This window comes from Chanos chanos, chromosome 14 (genome assembly GCF_902362185.1).
Source record: "Chanos chanos chromosome 14, fChaCha1.1, whole genome shotgun sequence".
Lineage (NCBI taxonomy): Eukaryota > Metazoa > Chordata > Actinopteri > Gonorynchiformes > Chanidae > Chanos > Chanos chanos.
In genome coordinates, this window is record NC_044508.1 from 4,787,747 (window position 1) to 4,805,512 (window position 17,766).

Below are 17,766 nucleotides of genomic sequence, written 5' to 3' on the forward strand. Positions count from 1 at the left end.
ATGTGATAAAAAAAATATATACATTCAGTGTTTAGTTAGATTCACTATAACTTTTATTAGTTTTTGAACGTGAGTCAAAAATAAACTTTTCCATTCAGGATAAAAAGCAACAGTCGACTGAACTGAACCGAATCCAAGTTCAGTCACTTCAGTCAGGCAGTTGTTACACTGTAGTCAGTCATATTTCATATAGTGGTATCTTTGGTCTTAAGCACCAAATTTTTAAATAAAAAAAAACAAAAAACAGCCATTAAAATCATCATTCAGTACACTTCAGTGTCTATGAAGTACACATTACTTAGCTCTTAGCTGTTGAAAAAAAAAAATCTCTCTATGTCTCAAGAGGACTTAACACAATTTTATTGGGGCAATTAATCACTGGTTGTCTTCACCCAGCTCATGTTTGTCTTTGTATAGAAAGTCTCTAATCAAAGGTCACATGTGTTTTCAAGGCATTTGATAGGAGTACATCTTCTTCTGGGCTGTGTCCAACCAGTGCGAAGTTCTGTCGAACAGTCAGTCCAGTAAGTTTTCATTTCCTGACAGAAGCTAGGTAGGCATACCAAAACAAGGCCACCAGGTTGGCAAACAACACGCGAAACTAAATAAAGAGAATAAAAAGGGGGGGTGGGGGGGGGGGCACATTTGATGTAACAGAATATCAAACCCTTGTTATCTCTTCACCAATCTCTCAGAGGACTTGTTAGTCCACATGCTTACCTGCACAGGTATAAAGTTGATGTTGATGAACTGGAATGGGGTCCAAACCTTCCAGTTCATTTTCAGAGCTGGCCAGTAGCCCTTTTTCACTTTATTCTCAAAGTCTGCCAGTGTCTTACCCTGCACAGAGGTCAGTTTTTTAGACAGGTCGTAGATGCTCATAGCCACCAGAGGGCACTATATCGTTAGGTTTAAGAAAATCACAGGATACTGTTGGTTGAAAAACTCTTAAAACATAGTGAAAGCCTAAGTATATTCATTAACACATAAAAGAAGAGATCACCTGAACAACAGTATTATGACTTATTTAACAATTACTGGTTTAAAAACTCAAAATACATTAAAAAAAAAAAAGAAAGAAAGAAAGAAAGAAAGAAGAAGAATCATCAAATCATCTAAGTTCAAAATCTGCGGCAGGAACTCAAAACATTAGCACAGAAAACATTCACTGATAATGCTCCATAATCAGAGAAAAACATAGAGAATAAAAAGATTGTGTGTGTGTGTGTGTGTGTGTGTGTGTGTGCGTTTGTGTGTGGGAGTGTACGCAAGTCTGGACAAGAGTTCACCTCCAGCACATTCATAACAGAAAAGAAGAGCAGTAGGAAAGCTGGGGCAAAGACGAGTCGGTCGAGGAGCAGACGTTTGACCATGCAGTACGGCACGGTAGCCGGCAGAAGCACCTCCAGCACCTGGTAGAAGTAGTGACTCACGGGGCCTGTGACTAACAGCCTACAAACAGCCAAAAAGAGTCATTCAAACCAGAGGCAGCAGAAATTCTGCTTGCGACAGCTGGCCTCACGTTATCGTCAGGCGGCATTGCATCTTACAGAAGCCTAGCATCTTAATAGAATGTCATTTACAAATGAAGTGAATAAAGTAAAAAAAAAAAAAAAAGTATCAAATTTTAATTAAATCAAGGGAATAACCAGATGTCAGAGAGATTCTGCAAGAAACGGTGCCTTAGATTCAGCTGGCAACAACTGCCTTTATGTAGTCATGTCCACGGTAAAACCGTGGTAGTTTTAGAGTAAGATTAGTTTGTTTATGTGTCGAATTGTCTACGAGCTTGAGGAAAAAGTAGAAATCAAATGGGGAATAAATGCGTTAATGAAACAGTGGCGAAATGAAATAAATTCACGTCAAATGCACAACGGTCCTTCTATCACACCCGTAAACTGCAAAGCGTGCAGGTCCGATAAAGTCAACATCCTTCGCTGGACTTCCTTGTTTCGCCTTTTTCCTTGACTCCAGTGCTTGTGACAGCAGATTCCCCAGTGCTGAGAGAATGCCGCTGCAAACAAAGCCAAGCCCAAATGGTTTAGTTCCAAATACTAAGCATAAAACTGCCTGATTTTGTCTCATGTATGAAGAGAGAGGAGGGGAGTTCCGAGTCAAAATCTGATTGGCCTGTCGAATTTAAAATGCTCAAAAACAGGTGGAGGGCAAGGGTCGAGCAGCCAAATAGATTTAAGAATGAATCCTAACGAAGTCGTCATTCAAAAATGTAAATATTGCAATCAGTTCGTTATATTATAAAGTGTACAAACTAACTGCTAACTGCTTTAGAGTATATACTATTAGGAGTATTCCTAAACCAACATAATCTTTATTGGTAGCACATTACTCACATAATATCACATAAGTAGGAGAGATTGACAGCATGACTTTCTCTCTGAACGTTCAAATTAGCTTGCTAATACATACAGTCAACTGATTGGAAAATCAGAAATTTAAGCAATATGAGAACCAACCTTGTCACGGCTTTGGTGAGGATTGGATATTTCTTTAATAAAAGTAAGTATTGCTGCAGTAACCTCGTGAAAAAGCCTGGATCTCGGATTGGCAAACTTTGTGTAGGCATCGTACAAGTTCAACAATCGTACAAATTCAACAGCGAACAAGTCAAAGACAGTTTGAGTAGTAAAACAAACCAAACCAGTCCAAGTATTCCAGACGTGCTCTCCCACAGCGCATGACAGTACAATCACAGATTGCACAAAGAGTGCAGATGGCTAACTACACGGTGTTTCTAATAGTCAATGATTCATTGGAATTGTAATATAGGCCTAATTATTATACAGGACCTCATGAAAACTTCGTCGAGTACGACGAAGTGGGGTCGAAGAATCACTCATAGGTCAATAAATAGTTCGGGATGCCGTTGAAAATAACGGCATAAAATTTGACTTCTCATAATATTTGCATGATAGAAAATATATTAAAGAGAAATTTAATCAAATTAAATTAAATTAAATTAAATTAAATTAAACTGACATCGGGTGAAAAAGTGCAGCATCATCCATTCTACTGTACGCAATAAAAACTGTTTATATAGCCTCTGTATTTTGACACGACTTTTATCCTGAAACGTTTACGTTTTGCTGCTTCATATCTCGGTACGCATACAATTCTTTGCTCTCAGTCTGAAACGTATTATTGCAAAACATGGCGTTGGCGTCGCTGTCGAAGCGTTGTGCGTCCTCTAGCCTGTTTTTTGTAAACAGAAGTTTGTCATTGCCATTTCTTAATTCAGTTTGTCCGTATCACAAAAAGGTAAGTACTGCATGTGATATGAGCGTAGGCAAGAATATAAATCTAACTGTGCTCATAACATGTTTTTGATTAAATAATATGTAACTAGCACTCACCTTTTAGTTACCTAGCTTGTGAGCTAGCATAATGTATAGCACAATATTTTCTTAAAGCGATGCGTTTCAGTGTTCTGTGGTTAATTACAGTGCTTTAGGTAAGTGTTGGCTGTTGTGGATGTAACTAAATTCGTATTAAAAAAATGGCAGAAGGTCAACGCTTCCTCAGTTTAAGTGCCACGATGCGTGTTAAGTAACAACTTTCGTGAAAACAGTTTCATGTCCCGTCAAAGCCCCTGGCTTGCTAGAATGTTCAGAATATTTTGATGTACCAGTGTTGCAATGATTTTGTAAAAGACAGTTTGACAAAGATGAAGTCTTATTTGATGACGTATTTTTTTAGGTTTGGATTTAGGGTTATGCTTGTTATGAGTTCTGGGCATACCTGACCTGACACCAGGGAAGGAATGCGTTTCTTATGAAAACATGGCAAGATGAATAGCTATTTCATTAGTACCTCGCTTGGACAGCAGATTCCGATAGTTCACAAAGTTACAGTTTTTCGTTCTCGCTATGTTCCAAAGGTTGTAGACCACTATGAAAACCCTAGGAACGTCGGATCCCTCGACAAAAATGCCAAGAACGTGGGGACGGGTTTAGTGGGCGCGCCAGCCTGTGGTGATGTCATGAAGTTGCAGGTACGTTGCAAAGGTTTTTGGCGTTAAAAGAGTATCTGCTAAAACTTTAGACATGTCACCCTCTTTTTTTTTTTTTTTTTCCAAGTGAGTGTGTTCTCAGACCCTTTCCTCCTGCAGTAATCCAGCCTTTCTGTTTCGTTTTTATGTATTTGTTTGTTTACTCACTGCATTTCAGATCCAAGTAGATGAAAACGGGAAAATAGTAGATGCCAGGTTCAAGACGTTTGGGTGTGGCTCAGCCATTGCTTCCAGTTCCCTAGCAACAGAGTGGGTGAAGGGCAAGTCGGTGGGTCATCGGTTCCAAGCTCATCATCTAGAGTTTTTTTGATGCTCTCTCTTAGTGCTCATGTACTGATGTTCTTTGCCTTGTTCTCATATCTGTGCAATCAATATCTCCTTGCAGCTTGATGAGGCATCGAAAATAAAGAACACAGAGATTGCTAAAGAGCTCTGTCTTCCCCCAGTTAAACTTCACTGTTCCAGTGAGTACTGTGAAAGATTGTGTCTCTTGTTTTAACCTTCATTATGTGCTCTCGTGACCTTGACCCCGTTGTTCCCTGTTTCTGTTTCTCCACAGTGCTAGCAGAGGATGCCATTAAGGCTGCGCTGGCGGACTACAGACTCAAACAAAACGAGAAGAAAGAGGAGGTAGCAAAAGCAAGCAACTAGTCGCTGTTTGTTTTCGTTATCTCGTCTGAACAGGGGGGTGTTCCAGAAAGCGGGTTTAGTGAAAACTCAGAATTAGTTACCTCGGAGTAAGTAGTAAACCTCTTAATAGAAGAGCCCTATCTGTGTCTTTGTTTTGCAAGGAGAATGAAGCCATGGGGCTCTTCTATTAGGAGGTTTACTACTTACTCTGAGTTAACTAATCTGAGTTTTCACTAAACCCGCTTTCTGGAATACCCCCGCAGTTATCCATGCGGTAGCTATCATGCCTTATGAATGCTGAATTCATCTATCAACATAGTATTGACATCTATATCGCTGACCTCATATATAATATGCATATTTTTTCTGGATTGGTGGTTTGAAATAAAGAAGTATAGGTGTGATGTTCATGAAGACATTTTGAGTGAAGACTTTCTTAATGTAGTTTTATTTTAATATGATCATTCCAGATTTTTACATGCTCAGTTTTCTTAGTTTGCTTTGTTTTATCAAAAGATGATGCTGAAATGGTTTGCATGTAAAGTACGGGAATGTGGGTTGTTTTGAATACGGCACACAAGAAATGAGAACTCTCTAAAACAAAAAAATATGTATTTGGGTCTTCAGAAACATTTTCTTTTTGGCATTGTTTTTATTTTCAGATTTGTTCTGTAAAAAGACAACTGCATTCACACTCACTGCTAACACATAACAGAGAAACACATAATACTGATACATTGTAGAAAATGCTACATTGTTCTGTGTCAGCATGAGGCCCATTGACATCTGATGAAAGACATCACAACCATGCATTTCTGTCGTTATACTCCAGGGGTCACTGCAGACCCTATTATGACACAAGTGACTATTAAAACATGAGCACAGGTGCATGGCTATTTTAGTGTAGTTGTCAAAGGCAGTTGGTCAGACATGTCTTAATATTCTACTGAAATTAAATGTCCCAAACCCACATGATCTGTCTTTTAATGAAGGATGTCTTCAGTTGTTCACTAGTATAATATAAACCCTCAGACTGCAACAGTCATACTTTTGTCAAGGAATCGATGGAGGAGAGAAACACTGATTGAAATGTTTTGCATTTATTCCCCAGTATATCAGGGTTTCAGTTATTGGCATGATTAATAGTCTGTAGTGTTGTGAGCTATTATAGCCACAGTAACAACATAAGATTTGTAAAGTACTTTTATTGGGTTTTTTTTTTTTTTCAAAATAAAAGTTCTCAGCCAGCTCAGTTAACATACTGACATTAGTAAGCATTTGTGTAACACTGGAAATGAGCAGGAGTTCATGAGAAATTGGATTCGTTCTGACTATTGTCAAGACATTGGCGCCAAGGGTGCACTGTCACCCCTTCAGCTTAGAAGAAAAATAACAGCTGCTTGCTGTGTTAAGTTCACGTACTGGGCGTAACTTCTAGAGTAATGTGCTAAGACTGCTGAAGTGGAGCCACCCTTTGGTTCCTCAGCAGAATTTGTTTCAGTACCAGAACCACCGCTAGTATTAGGAAACCTATCAGCACACACAGTACAGCCAGCATTGCAACAACTGATGAAATGCCTGATTTGAGCAAGTACTGTGGAGTAGAATTAATCTGCAGGCCTGTACCTCTTGTCGGTACCAAAGGGACAGCAGGGGGCGCTACAGTGCTTGAGCTCCCAGGCTGACGTCCGGTAGCGTTTTCCTGGCAGTTAGTTTCCTCGTCTGGAGGAGAGCTGAGGGGAGTACTGGTTGACACAGGAAAGAGATGCGTGGAATTAAGAGACAGACAGTCCTCATAACTCAAACCCTCCAAAGTATAGCGTTCTGAAAAGATATGAGATCTTGAAAGGTCATGATGATGAGGTTCGACCTCAGTACGGTTCTCCGCAGCGGATGAGACCTTTTTGGAAAGTTGCCTCGATTGTCGCGGAGCTGTGGTCTTGTTGGGCTGAGTGTTACAATGAGCGACGGCGACCCTACCTGCCCTCTCCACTCTAGAACTTTCCAGTGCTTCTTTGGAAGGTGCGGAGATGTTGTCAGTCGAGGATGTCTCGTTTAGCCTCAGGACTTTCGGACAAATGGCCATGACAGACAGGGTAAGCAGCAGGCGATGTGCCAGGTGCAGTGGAGTGGTGCATACCAGATCCGTGGCCATTGTGAGCCTGTCCGTCAACAGCCAGCGGTACAAGTACATTATGTCACATTCACAAACCCACAAGTTATTGGCCAGTTCCACAGAGCGGAGATGGGACAGTCTGTCAAAGGCACGCTCGGGCACCGAGCGCAGACAGTTGCTGTTTATCTTCAGCACCTGCAGGTTCACCAGGGTGGCCAGGGAAGGGAGATCTAAGGCGGATATACAGTTCTCGGACACGTCGAGGTGAGTTAGTGAAGGTGGCAAGTACAAAGGTAAGCTGGTCAACTTGTTACCCTTAAGCGTCAGGCTCTTCAGCTTCATCAGACCCAGAAGCGCCCCAGGCTGGATGGCACGTATGCGGTTGTCCTCCAGGTCCAACCGGGTCAGGTTTCCCAGGTGCCTTAGCGCCCCTGCAGTGATGTAGGTGATGAGGTTTTCCTGAAGCTGTAGGCTCTTCAGGCTTGCCGGAAGTCCACGTGGGAACCGAGACAGCTGGTTCTGATTGAGGCTTAGCTCCTGAAGACCAGAGTATTGCCAGAGCAGGTTGTCCACGTTGCAGAGATGGTTCCGGGCCACCGACAGAACCGACGTACTGAGGGGAACAGTATGGGGAAGAGACCTTAAACCCAAGGATTCGCAGAGAACCAGCAGCCCTGGAAGGGGGCAGCAACACCCCGAAGGGCAGGCGGGTAACACTGGGTAGCAGGGTGAAGTCAAACAGAGAACCAGTAGAAGAGCAGAGAGGTGGGATAGCATGGCTCACTGAGGAGACAGAAAGCAAAAGAAGATGATTTAAAAGAACGGTCAAATATCAATATTTCAACTAAGAGACAGGTCCTTAATCCATGTAACTTGCAGCTCTTCTTTTCCCTATTAGTTACTCTTGCTCATGACCAGAGATAGAAACTTTTTTTGATAGTTTACTGATAGTTGTGATTCTAAAATACTTACCATTTTCCACCAGCTCTAGTTTTATCCTCTTTACCAGAGTGAAGTAAACTGTCGGCCGTGACGGATGCGTCTCTCACACCATCCCAGTCGCTCTGCAATGCTCCTTCCAGAAACTGTTGCTGCCTTAAGAATTCCAAGCAGCAGCCCATCAAAATTTAATGGTACCCTTAAGGTGTTCTGTTACCTGTTTCTGTGTCTTCTTCCCCATATGAACCAACTGACAGATGCGGCTTGATGTCGTTATGACAACATTGTGACAGGTCACAACCACTGTCAGTTTCGATGCGATTGTCCTGACCTCAAAATCAAAGCACTACCTGAGATGCCGTGATGCGTCATCTCGATGGTCCTCTAAGTCAGCCAGATTGGAAATAAATCCAGGGGGAAAGGGGGCATGAGTAGACTGTATGTCAGCAAGGTTTAGTTTGACCCCAACTCAGGACGTCACGCTGGTCTGAGGGAACATGGGTGGTATGCCAAGTGCGCACTTCCCCTGTGCGAGAGAGTGATAGTGAAAGGCTAGTATATTCCCGGAATTATTCAGCACCCTGTTGACAAAAGAGCGGGGAATTTGACCCGGTACTGAGGCTCTTTTCAGCGCTCGAGTTTCAGGGTGCCACAAGGCCCCACTGCCCCACTAAGCTTTCTTTTGTTAGCTTTGATGTTTGCTCTTAAGTTAGCAGAGGGTACACACACTTTGCATGTCGTGGGAAATGAGATTTGCTTTATTTTGCAACACAGTTTGTCTGTTGTTTGACATAGACTCACTAGATGTATGACAAGGATAAAAAAAAAAAATACTTAGTTTTATAGAATTAAGCAAATTGAATACATTTTGAAGCTGACTGTATTTCATAACTGACAAAGACAATAATGCTACGCCTTTATTATCAGCTGCAAACGTTCAGATCATAAAGAACATTTAACCTTATGACTAAGAAAACCAAATGAAAAAGAAAATCACTAACTGGGTCATATTGATGGATGAGAACAAATCTGAATGAGCCCAAGCTTAAACATTAGCTTATCTCATTTTCAGGACTCACCGGGGCTGCTGAAATATTGATTGAATTTTTGAAGAGCGGCCAGCTGTAGCTATGTCAAAAGGGGGCCCCGTGACTTTCAGACTTTCGGGTTTGGTAGAGTGGCATCATGCCACTGTGTTTTATCAAAGTCTGTCTTAACGTGGTCATGCCGTTATGGATCCATTCTGTGGAAGTGTGTCAGTAAATCACTTTTTTTTTTCTTTAAACATTTTGACTGTTCGTGGTCTACGGAGGCAACGGCATCCATGCTTGGTTTCATGTGGTTTAACAAACTGTGTCCACATCCATCTCGACATTGTGAAACAATCTGAGAAATCCACAGAGATAAAAAACAGCAACAGAGCATTACTAAAGCAGGGGACTGCAGTGGTGTGTGTGGAAAATGGTCAGTTCAGATTAACCGGGGGGGGGGGGGTATGTGTTTTGAGCCCCAGGGAGTGTTGGGAATGGGGTGTTTGTCCTCATGCAATCTTATCCGTAATGCTCAAAAGACCACGTTGCCCCCTGCAGGCTTTGTTGGATGCCGTTATTTTGGAAGAAGTTAAATGGTGGGAAACAAGCAATCTATCAACCATCAGTGTTCATTAAAATTCAAATTAATTTAAAAAAAAAAAAAAAAAAAAAAAAACACCCACTGTCCAACATAGCGCCATCTCATGGAGCGGCAGTGAGTCTTTTTGTCAACGTGTCATGGATTTCTTAAACCTGAACCTCCTGACAGACACAGGACAGAGCCGTCTCCAGGCACTACGAAAAAAGAGGATCGACTTAATCAATAAAACACAGAGAGATTTTTTTTTACTTTTTGCCGTTCTCCTGTCATATCATTATTCTTATGCGAGAAATATACTTACTTTTGCTTTAGAGTAGAGAAATGCTAACTGAACATTTTTGATGTGGAAAAGCGTAACAAAATCTACTCATTGTAATCCTTAGCTGACCAAATATGGACAAAACATTTGGGAATTATTTGAAGAATTATTAATGTTGCCGTAGTTTGAACAGCTAAAACATGTTTCCACATAAATTGAATCGCTGAGTAAGATATTTTGGGTGACTGGATGATTCAGCAAAAATGTAATTTGATACTTAGCTGTTAACCATGTAGAAAAATAACTGGTATGTAACTTTAGTCCTTGCGTCGTACAATTTTGCATATACATGGCTGCAATCAAGGTTGTCCATAATGCTAGGGAACTGACTTTTCACATGCTTTATTAAATCACGTTTTACATTTTTAAAACAAAAAACCATACAGTGTAATATTTATGATTAACACAATATTGATCAGTATGGCTGGAGGTTTATACTTTGTGCTAAAAGATTTGTGAAAAATAAATGAGGAGACAATCAGGATGTTCAAAACGGCTTAACGGCAACACCTCTCTCGTCATAGTATTCAAACAGTCCAAGTTCACAAAGAGTCTGTTACAGAAAGAGAGAGAGAGAGACAGGAGACAGGGCTTTTCCCATGTCAGAGATGATTCTAGAACATCTGTTTTCTCCTTAAAGTTGAAAACATCCCCAGAGCTTCAGTCATTCGCTCACTGTGCGGGAGGATTTGCCTTACGCAGGTGGCAGGTACAAACCAACGGTTTGCTTGCGTTGGAATCCGAGCTGGACGTCGTAGGTTCCTCTTGGTGCTTGGCTTGGTCTTTCTGCGTCTCCTCCTTCTTGGGCTTCTCGTCGTCTTCCTTTGGCACCTCCTGCGCTTTTGGCCTTGGGTCTTTGCCTTCCTTCTCCCCCACCAGTGCCTTGGAAGGGGTGCGAAGGTTCTTTTGGGCAGAGTTGCCATTACCGCTGGACTTCATGTCCGCCTGGACGTTTCTGGCTTGGGTGCTTTGAGGATTGCTCGGAAGGTCCATATATTTTCTGGGCTGGTAGGATTTGGGAGGATAGTAGGCCTCAAGCTTACGTTTGTGGCTCATGGCAGACGCGCAGCAGATGATGAAGATCATGACGACGAGGAGGGAGGTGACGACGATGATGAGCAGCAGGTTGTCCTTCAGAAAATCCACCACGTCGTTGAAGAGGAAGTCCTTCAGCCGCGTGATGGTAGTGCCGAACTTCGGAGGAGGGGTGGCCCCCGACGCCGGCGCCCCCGCGGTGGCCCGGACCGTGGGGAAGATGAACTCGGCCTCCCTGCTGTCTCCGCTGCCCTCCACGGACATGTTGAAGGGGGAGGCTGTGACCAGGTATCTGCAATGCCAGACCACCATCAAAAGCACGCAGAGGGGCATCACGGGGGTCTTCATGGTTCCTTCAGAAACCTGTGACAATTTTAAGCCAGAGAGACATTCAGGGCTGCACTGCAAAAACGTTCATCAACATTTGCAAATTTTGATCCTTTCGAACAGTAATAGGTCATAATGACCTTTGTCGCGTGTGGTGATGGAAAAAAACAAACAAAAACTAAGTACAGGTTGATGCACATAACTCACGCCACAGGAAGGAACAAAAATTATTATCTTTGATGAAACACTCATATCTCGTCTTTTTATGTGATAACTTGAATAACTTGTAAATTGATCAGCGCTGAGCATCAGTGAGACTTGTATCTGTCGTTTCATACAAGCTGGGGAAAAGGAAACTGCTGAACAGAGAGTGGCTGCCTTATCACTTATCATCAGTATGGCTTCCTGGTTAAAGCATGTCATATTTTGCTCTGTAATCACATTGCAATCTATAACAATCATAATAATAATAATAATAATAATAATAATAATAATAATAATAATAATAAATAATCATAAGAATAATAATAGTGATAGGAAAAAGAAGAAGAAGAGGAAGAAGAAGAAGAAGAAGAAGAAAGTTGTTGTTATTCATAAAGTAATAACTACATTATGTATTTAGCACCCAGCATAGGCAGCTGCCCATACAGAGCAGTAGAGTGTGTGTGTGTTTTAAAACCTCTGGTTGCTGTATACCATGTTCAGAGTGGAAATTCTTGCTGAATGTGAAATTCCGACCACACACAACCCACATTATTCCCCCTCAGTGTTTCTAAATGAGTGAAACACTAAAAATAAGTCAAAACTGTCCACAATCAGCGTCCCCTCACAGTTATCAGAGCGACATGAAAACCTAGCGCTTTTCAAGCGTTCAAAAAAAATAAATAAATAAATAAAAAAAACACACACACCAAAAAAAAAAAAAGAGCTGGGAAGATATTGCCACCATTCCTGCTGCTGTGCATTAAAGCTATTTTAAAGATTGGCAGCCATTACTTAGTGAGGGTGGAGAAGGGAGATCAAGCCTGGTTTGTAATTTCTCAACCCAGCGTCTCCACTCACTCACCACACGAAAAGCCCCACTCAGAGGAGGAGGTGCAGTGTCTCAGAGGGAGACCAGGGGCACGGGAGACCTCTGGCTCAGGCCCCTGTAGTTCTACGCGGATGCATTTGACTTCGCCAACGGAAACAAGGAGCGATGCGTTGAACATTCGGACGCGGGTGATGTGAGGTTCACAGATGCGCACGGTGTTGAAAACTGTGGTTTAATTTAACACTGTCTGAAAGTGTTTAGGATAAGTTTTTTTTTTTTTTTTTTTTAAATATATGATTTGTGTATGTGCATCAGGTGGTATACCAACAAGTGCATGTATCTTTCCATCCAGGAATCTGACTGTGTTACAACCACAGTTATATATTATAATACACACACACACACACACGCACACACATACACATACACATACACATACACATACACATATGCATACACATACACACACACACACACACACACACACACACACACTCCTCATGTTATTAGTCTCTTAAATACTACAGCTTGTCACACAAACATAGCTTTGGAGTTGTTGTTCTTTTTATATTTTTTTAAATTCCTGTGAATATATGCCCTCACCCCTCTGTGGCTTTTTCATGTGAAAGAGGAACTGTTATTATAGCTATTACATACGACCTCTGTCTAGATGTCAGTGTACATTGATACACTTGGGTGGCCAATGTGATTCAAATAGCACATGAAGAACTCCACATATATAACATACACTCACGCCAGAATTAGAGGTCTGTGTGACTCCACCCCTGAACAGACTGTGTGGGTTAAAGCAGTCACACAAAAGTAAGACTACAACACTAACAAGACTTAATGATATACTGAATACCTAACCAGTCATTTTACTCTGCAATCTCGCAATCTTTTTCTAACACGGAGCAGCCTGAAGACGTCCTGAGATACAATCTTAGGCAGTTTTAAATGTTCTTAGGCGCTTTCTCGCATCTGTGGAAGTCTTAAATATTTACAGGAGCACACAAGCTGGTTCTGCCACGCGCTAGAAAGCTTTGACATGTCTCAGAAATAACTTACGAAACCAACAATTTAGGTTCTGGGAGAGCTCCCAAGAACGTTACGGCTAAATATACTAGGAACAAAATGCTGCTCCGGTTTTCCTGAGGCTTCCAGGATGGTGCAACACCAGTGATGAAAAATAACAAAAATACTCTGCAATGATTGCTTTAAATATATGATGTTATTCTGTTATTGTTATGTTATCTATGTTACATCATCTTATCTATGCTACGCTCTCTTTGTCTTTCTGTCCCTGTCCAGATATATAAACATATATATATGTATATATATGTGTGTGTGTGTGTAGAAAGAGAGACCCACATCCCTTTTCCTGTTTTTAATAATAAACAAAAAAAAAGGATTGTTTCTGTACTTACACCTGTGTTGACTGTCTTCTCTGTCCGGAGTCACAGCGGAGTCCGTGAGCAGTTTGCAGGAAAAGGAGAGAAATGTAAGGAGGAAGCTGGGATACCGATGCCTCCCTTGTCCAAACTCATATGGTGGTTTTCAACTCTGCATCGGTTGCCTTAAAAAAATCGGTTTTAAAAAAAGCATTCTGAGGGAAAAGATGTTCCGTCCCTTCCCTCTCCATCTCCTCCTTCGTCTCCCTCTCTCCCTCCCTCCCTCCCTCCCTCTCTCTCTCTCTCTCTCTCTCTCTCTCTTTCTCTCACAGGGTGGACACACCCTGACCAAGGCCAGAAGACAGTTTGAGAAGTAGAGTTTGAAAAGGTTTTGTGTACTTGTTCAATTTTTTTTTTTTTTTTAGCTCTGAACGGAAAATGAGTGAGACTGTGAGAGACAATGAGGATGCTATGGTAACTACGATATCTAATGCAAAAAACAAAATAAAACAAAACAAAAAGGCTCAGAAAACAGCGTTTCACTTCAAAATAGGGGAAATCTGAATATCTGGGGAATTAATGGTTGATACATTTTTCTTTTTCTGTGTTACAGATTGGGCATCATCCTGAAGTAAGTGCAATAACGTAAGAGATACAGAGAGAGAGAGAGAGAGAGAGACAGAGAGAGATACAGAGAGAGAGAGAGAGAGATACAGAGAGAGAGATACAGAGAGAGATACAGAGAGAGAGAGAGAGAGAGAGAGAGAGAGAGAGAGACACAGAGAGAGATACAGAGAGAGAGAGACAGAGAGAGATACAGAGAGAGAGAGAGAGAGAGAGAGAGAGAGAGACAGAGAGAGATACAGAGAGAGATACAGAGAGATACAGAGAGAGATACAGAGAGAGATACAGAGAGATACAGAGAGAGATACAGAGAGAGAGAGAGACATTACAGATTACAATTCACATTTTTAATTCACATTTTCATATTGCAGTGACTAATGTTAACATGACTGTGTATCTAGTCTGAACACAGGATAACTGGAGAAGCTAAAGGCATGGGGTCCTTGTCAGTCCAAAGAGCATTGTCTGTCTTTCAGCCCAATGTACAGATAAGTCCAGCTCATGTAATGTCTGCGAGGAGATCAAAAGTTAAAAAAAACAAAAACAAAAGCAAAGGATGTTAGATGAGGAAGCTCCTTCAAGTTGATTTAGCATCTGCCGCATGGCTGAAAACTAAACCCCCAGAGAAGGGCTAAGGTAAAACAGTAAACAGCTAATGGCCGTTCGGGGTATAATTCAACTGTTTGAGAGTCTTTTCCTCGAACATTAATAATCCAGCTTGATTCTTGCAGCACAGATATTCAAATGAGGCGTGCACTGATAAGGATCCGCTGACCAGCACAAGGAAGGGTTCTCAGAACTTCATACGGTGATACGCGTTCTCTTCTAAGCTAAATAATGTACATCTTTTAAACACAATCAGACAAACAAACAAATAAACAAACACCCCCACACACACACCTACACACACACACACACACAGAGAAAGGGCAGAACATGTTTTAACCACAGTTTTCTAAAATCTTGTCTGATCCCCCAGTCTCTCTCACAGTATTGCCTGAACAGTGTTTACAAAACAGGGATATAATCTGAGACATAATCTAAGCCCCGGAAGTACATTTAAAACACCATAAAACAGTGCTTCGTTTTAATCTGCCAGAGTCATTTAAAGCCACATGCTTTTAAACAAACATTTTAAGTAGATTCATGAGAAAAATGACCTTACAATACATTAAAATTCAGCATGGTGATTGGCCATCCAGAGAAATAAAACGCCACTGTCTCGATGTGGGCTGCTATAAACAGACACAACGAATTATATTCTGATAACATGGTTTTGTCCTCCGCTCTTCTAAATCTACAGGCAAAGTTTTCCCGGCTCACACATTAAAGAGACCGAGTGGTCAGATATCGGCTCACACATTAAAGAGACCGAGTGGTCAGATATCGGCTCACACATTAAAGAGACTGAGTGGTCAGATATCGGCTCACACATTAAAGAGACTGAGTGGTCAGATATCATGGGAAAATGAGCCGACGTAACAACTCGCCTATAACAACTCGAAAGGACGGGAGGAAGGTTGTGACGTTCCAAGCTACTTAGGAAGCGCAGTCGGCATCTGGCAGGTAACTGTTGAGTGTGAGGTCATCTCCATCGCTGTCCTCTCGACTGGAGATCAGAGTGCCATTGCTTTTTGGATGTTTATGCCTCTCGGCAGAGGGATGCTCGTTATCGTTAATCAGTGTGGAAATGGAGACCATTTCGGTCCCTACGAGCAGGTCGGACTTGTACCTGAACTGGTTTCCTGACTGCTTGACGGCTAAGATGATGGTGCTGATGAGGAAGGTGGTTGCCAAAGCGGTCAGCACGGCAATGGCGACCAAGCACCGCCCTACCAGCGTGTCTTTCTGCGGTGGTGACGTCGGGCACGTATGGCCTTTACTGTCTCGGGTATGGTGATCTTTGTGCCGGGTGTTGGAGTTTCGAGTAGGTTTGAGAGTAACAGCGTGAGTTGTCAAACTGCCGGTGGACCGCCATGAGGTTGACCCATTTGAGGTCACAGGAACCACGCGTGTGACATCATTAGATACACGCGAACCAGCGAGAGTGGCAGGCTTGTTGGTTAACTCTCTTGGTCTCTCTGAGATGCCGCGTGTGGGCGTAGGGCCTCTTGTTTCACTATCTGAAGGACGTTCAGAACTTTCATTACCCGTTGGTAAATGTATGTGACTGTATCTTTCGGTTCCTGTAGCATGGTAAATTTCTCCAGAGCTTTCATTTCCTTTTGAATCCTGGGCCGGCTTAAGTTCTAGCACCGGTTGGTTTTTTGGCCCGGTAGATATGCTCGGAACCACCACGGATGAGTTCTGAGAACTCGAGGGACCCTCAGAAGATGCATTTTTAGGGCTATAAGTGGTAGGACTTCCAGACGTGACAGTTATATTCATTACCTCAGTAACTGGAAGTCCTGAGGTTACCAACATACACAATGGCAGCAGTAACGTACACTCTGGCAAACACACAAGCCTCTGCACCATCATGGTTATCTGTTGCAACATAAATGTAAAATCTTTAGACAGCGTCACAAGTTCAAGTTCTTTCAGTTTTCACTCATGTATTCATATAAACCTTCCCTGTGTGAGTCTACAGCACAGGCTTGGCACCATGCTTGGACCGGGCTTTTGGATGAGGTGAAGTACAAATACACAGCATTAATACACCAGGCTGGCTTTTTTCGCAGTGTAGAATCAGTGGCTTTTCTAGTTTTTCTGGTTGCTTTTCTAGCAAGAAACAGCTTTAAACCGAATTTGCTGTCTTCACGTTAGTGAAGACTTCCTTCGACACAGAGCAGTGTCCCCTACATTCTCTTTAACGTCTCTCTCTCTCTTTTTTTAAGGGATTAAAAATTCTTACTATTACGACAAAACTGTTTCGAGATGCGTCTGTCAGAGTAGATTTCATCTAAACATTTTTTTTTTGACACAGCAAGTTCCAATGAATAAGTTAATGTCTGTTTAGTGGAAAATTCAAAAGAAAAAAAAAAAAAAAAAAAAGGTACGTACCACAGGTTTTAGGTTTGTATTTTTGTTTCAGAAGAGCTGAAGTGATGAAAAAACAAGCGGCCCTGGAGCTGGGTGAAGTCGGGGTAAGTACGGTGACAAGTTTGTATTGCTTATGCGGGGTAACATACAGGAAGTCGACGCTTCCTCTGTTCTCCTGCGCTGCCCTTGAGGTTTCACAAGTTGACGCATTTCTCAAGCTGACAAATAAGAGACGCCGCTTATTTACATCAGCCTCTCCCAGTCAAACTAGAACCTGGGTCAAGTGGGTATCTGAATTTCTGGGGCCTGTTCTAACACTCTTTAGGTGTTCCTTGTCCAGAAGAACCTGCTCCCTTCACTAAGATGATGAGAGGTTCGCTTTGATGATAAAGACTCCGTGGTATCTCTTTCGACGCGCAATCCCATTACAATTTTAGCAACTTTACCAGAAAAGACCACAAGGTAAAGGACTCAAATATGAGAACTGGGGCAGGGTTCACTCATCCACCTACGTATTGAACTCAAATTTACTAAACATTTGCCTCAATAAAATGAAGTCAGTCAAGGGTTCAGTTAATGTGAGGAGTCACCGAGCCAGACTTCCCTTTTTGAGGTGATTTTCTTTTGTGGTTGAGTGAAGAGCTTTTAATTATAAATAAGAGATGTTTTTCACTTTCATTGAAAGATGCAAGTAAAAGAGACACCCTTTTT

At 41.9% G+C, this 17,766-nt stretch overlaps 4 protein-coding genes across 4 annotated transcripts; 1 reads left to right on the forward strand and 3 right to left on the reverse strand.

Annotated features, from left to right (window-relative positions):
* Window positions 1-35: 35 nt before the first annotated feature.
* On the reverse strand, window positions 36-2,691 carry pxmp2 (peroxisomal membrane protein 2). Its single transcript, XM_030791035.1, has 5 exons — window positions 2,475-2,691; window positions 1,892-2,014; window positions 1,290-1,452; window positions 721-840; window positions 36-601 (listed from the first exon to the last, which is right to left on the reverse strand). Exons 1-5 carry the CDS (start codon window positions 2,582-2,584, stop codon window positions 533-535), a joined length of 585 nt encoding a protein of 194 aa, XP_030646895.1. The 5' UTR covers window positions 2,585-2,691; the 3' UTR covers window positions 36-532.
* Window positions 2,692-3,160: 469 nt separating this feature from the next.
* Window positions 3,161-4,759, forward strand: iscua (iron-sulfur cluster assembly enzyme a). The gene is made up of 5 exons (XM_030791037.1): window positions 3,161-3,276; window positions 3,896-4,009; window positions 4,185-4,295; window positions 4,413-4,491; window positions 4,587-4,759. The coding sequence occupies exons 1-5, from the start codon at window positions 3,169-3,171 to the stop codon at window positions 4,676-4,678; spliced, it is 504 nt and encodes a 167-aa protein (XP_030646897.1). The 5' UTR covers window positions 3,161-3,168; the 3' UTR covers window positions 4,679-4,759.
* Window positions 4,760-10,335: 5,576 nt separating this feature from the next.
* On the reverse strand, window positions 10,336-11,046 carry tmem119a (transmembrane protein 119a). Its single transcript, XM_030791753.1, has one exon. It carries the CDS (start codon window positions 11,044-11,046, stop codon window positions 10,336-10,338), a length of 711 nt encoding a protein of 236 aa, XP_030647613.1.
* Window positions 11,047-15,612: 4,566 nt separating this feature from the next.
* selplg (selectin P ligand) lies at window positions 15,613-16,461 on the reverse strand. Its single transcript, XM_030791754.1, has one exon. It carries the CDS (start codon window positions 16,459-16,461, stop codon window positions 15,613-15,615), a length of 849 nt encoding a protein of 282 aa, XP_030647614.1.
* Window positions 16,462-17,766: the final 1,305 nt, after the last annotated feature.

What these genes read in the sequence shown, in the direction of transcription:
- selplg (XM_030791754.1), bottom strand. Translation starts at nt 16,461, where the DNA reads ATGAATATAACTGTCACGTCTGGAAGTCCTACCACTTATAGCCCTAAA.
- tmem119a (XM_030791753.1), bottom strand. Translation starts at nt 11,046, where the DNA reads ATGAAGACCCCCGTGATGCCCCTCTGCGTGCTTTTGATGGTGGTCTGG.
- pxmp2 (XM_030791035.1), bottom strand. Translation starts at nt 2,584, where the DNA reads ATGCCTACACAAAGTTTGCCAATCCGAGATCCAGGCTTTTTCACGAGG. An exon ending in CTCACCAAAGCCGTGACAAG is followed by an intron (nt 2,015 to 2,474) that starts GTTGGTTCTCAT and finishes CTTTGTTTGCAG; the next exon opens with CGGCATTCTCTCAGCACTGG. An exon ending in TCAACTTTATACCTGTGCAG is followed by an intron (nt 602 to 720) that starts GTAAGCATGTGG and finishes CTCTTTATTTAG; the next exon opens with TTTCGCGTGTTGTTTGCCAA.
- iscua (XM_030791037.1), top strand. Translation starts at nt 3,169, where the DNA reads ATGGCGTTGGCGTCGCTGTCGAAGCGTTGTGCGTCCTCTAGCCTGTTT. An exon ending in AGTGGGTGAAGGGCAAGTCG is followed by an intron (nt 4,296 to 4,412) that starts GTGGGTCATCGG and finishes ATCTCCTTGCAG; the next exon opens with CTTGATGAGGCATCGAAAAT. An exon ending in AGTTAAACTTCACTGTTCCA is followed by an intron (nt 4,492 to 4,586) that starts GTGAGTACTGTG and finishes GTTTCTCCACAG; the next exon opens with TGCTAGCAGAGGATGCCATT.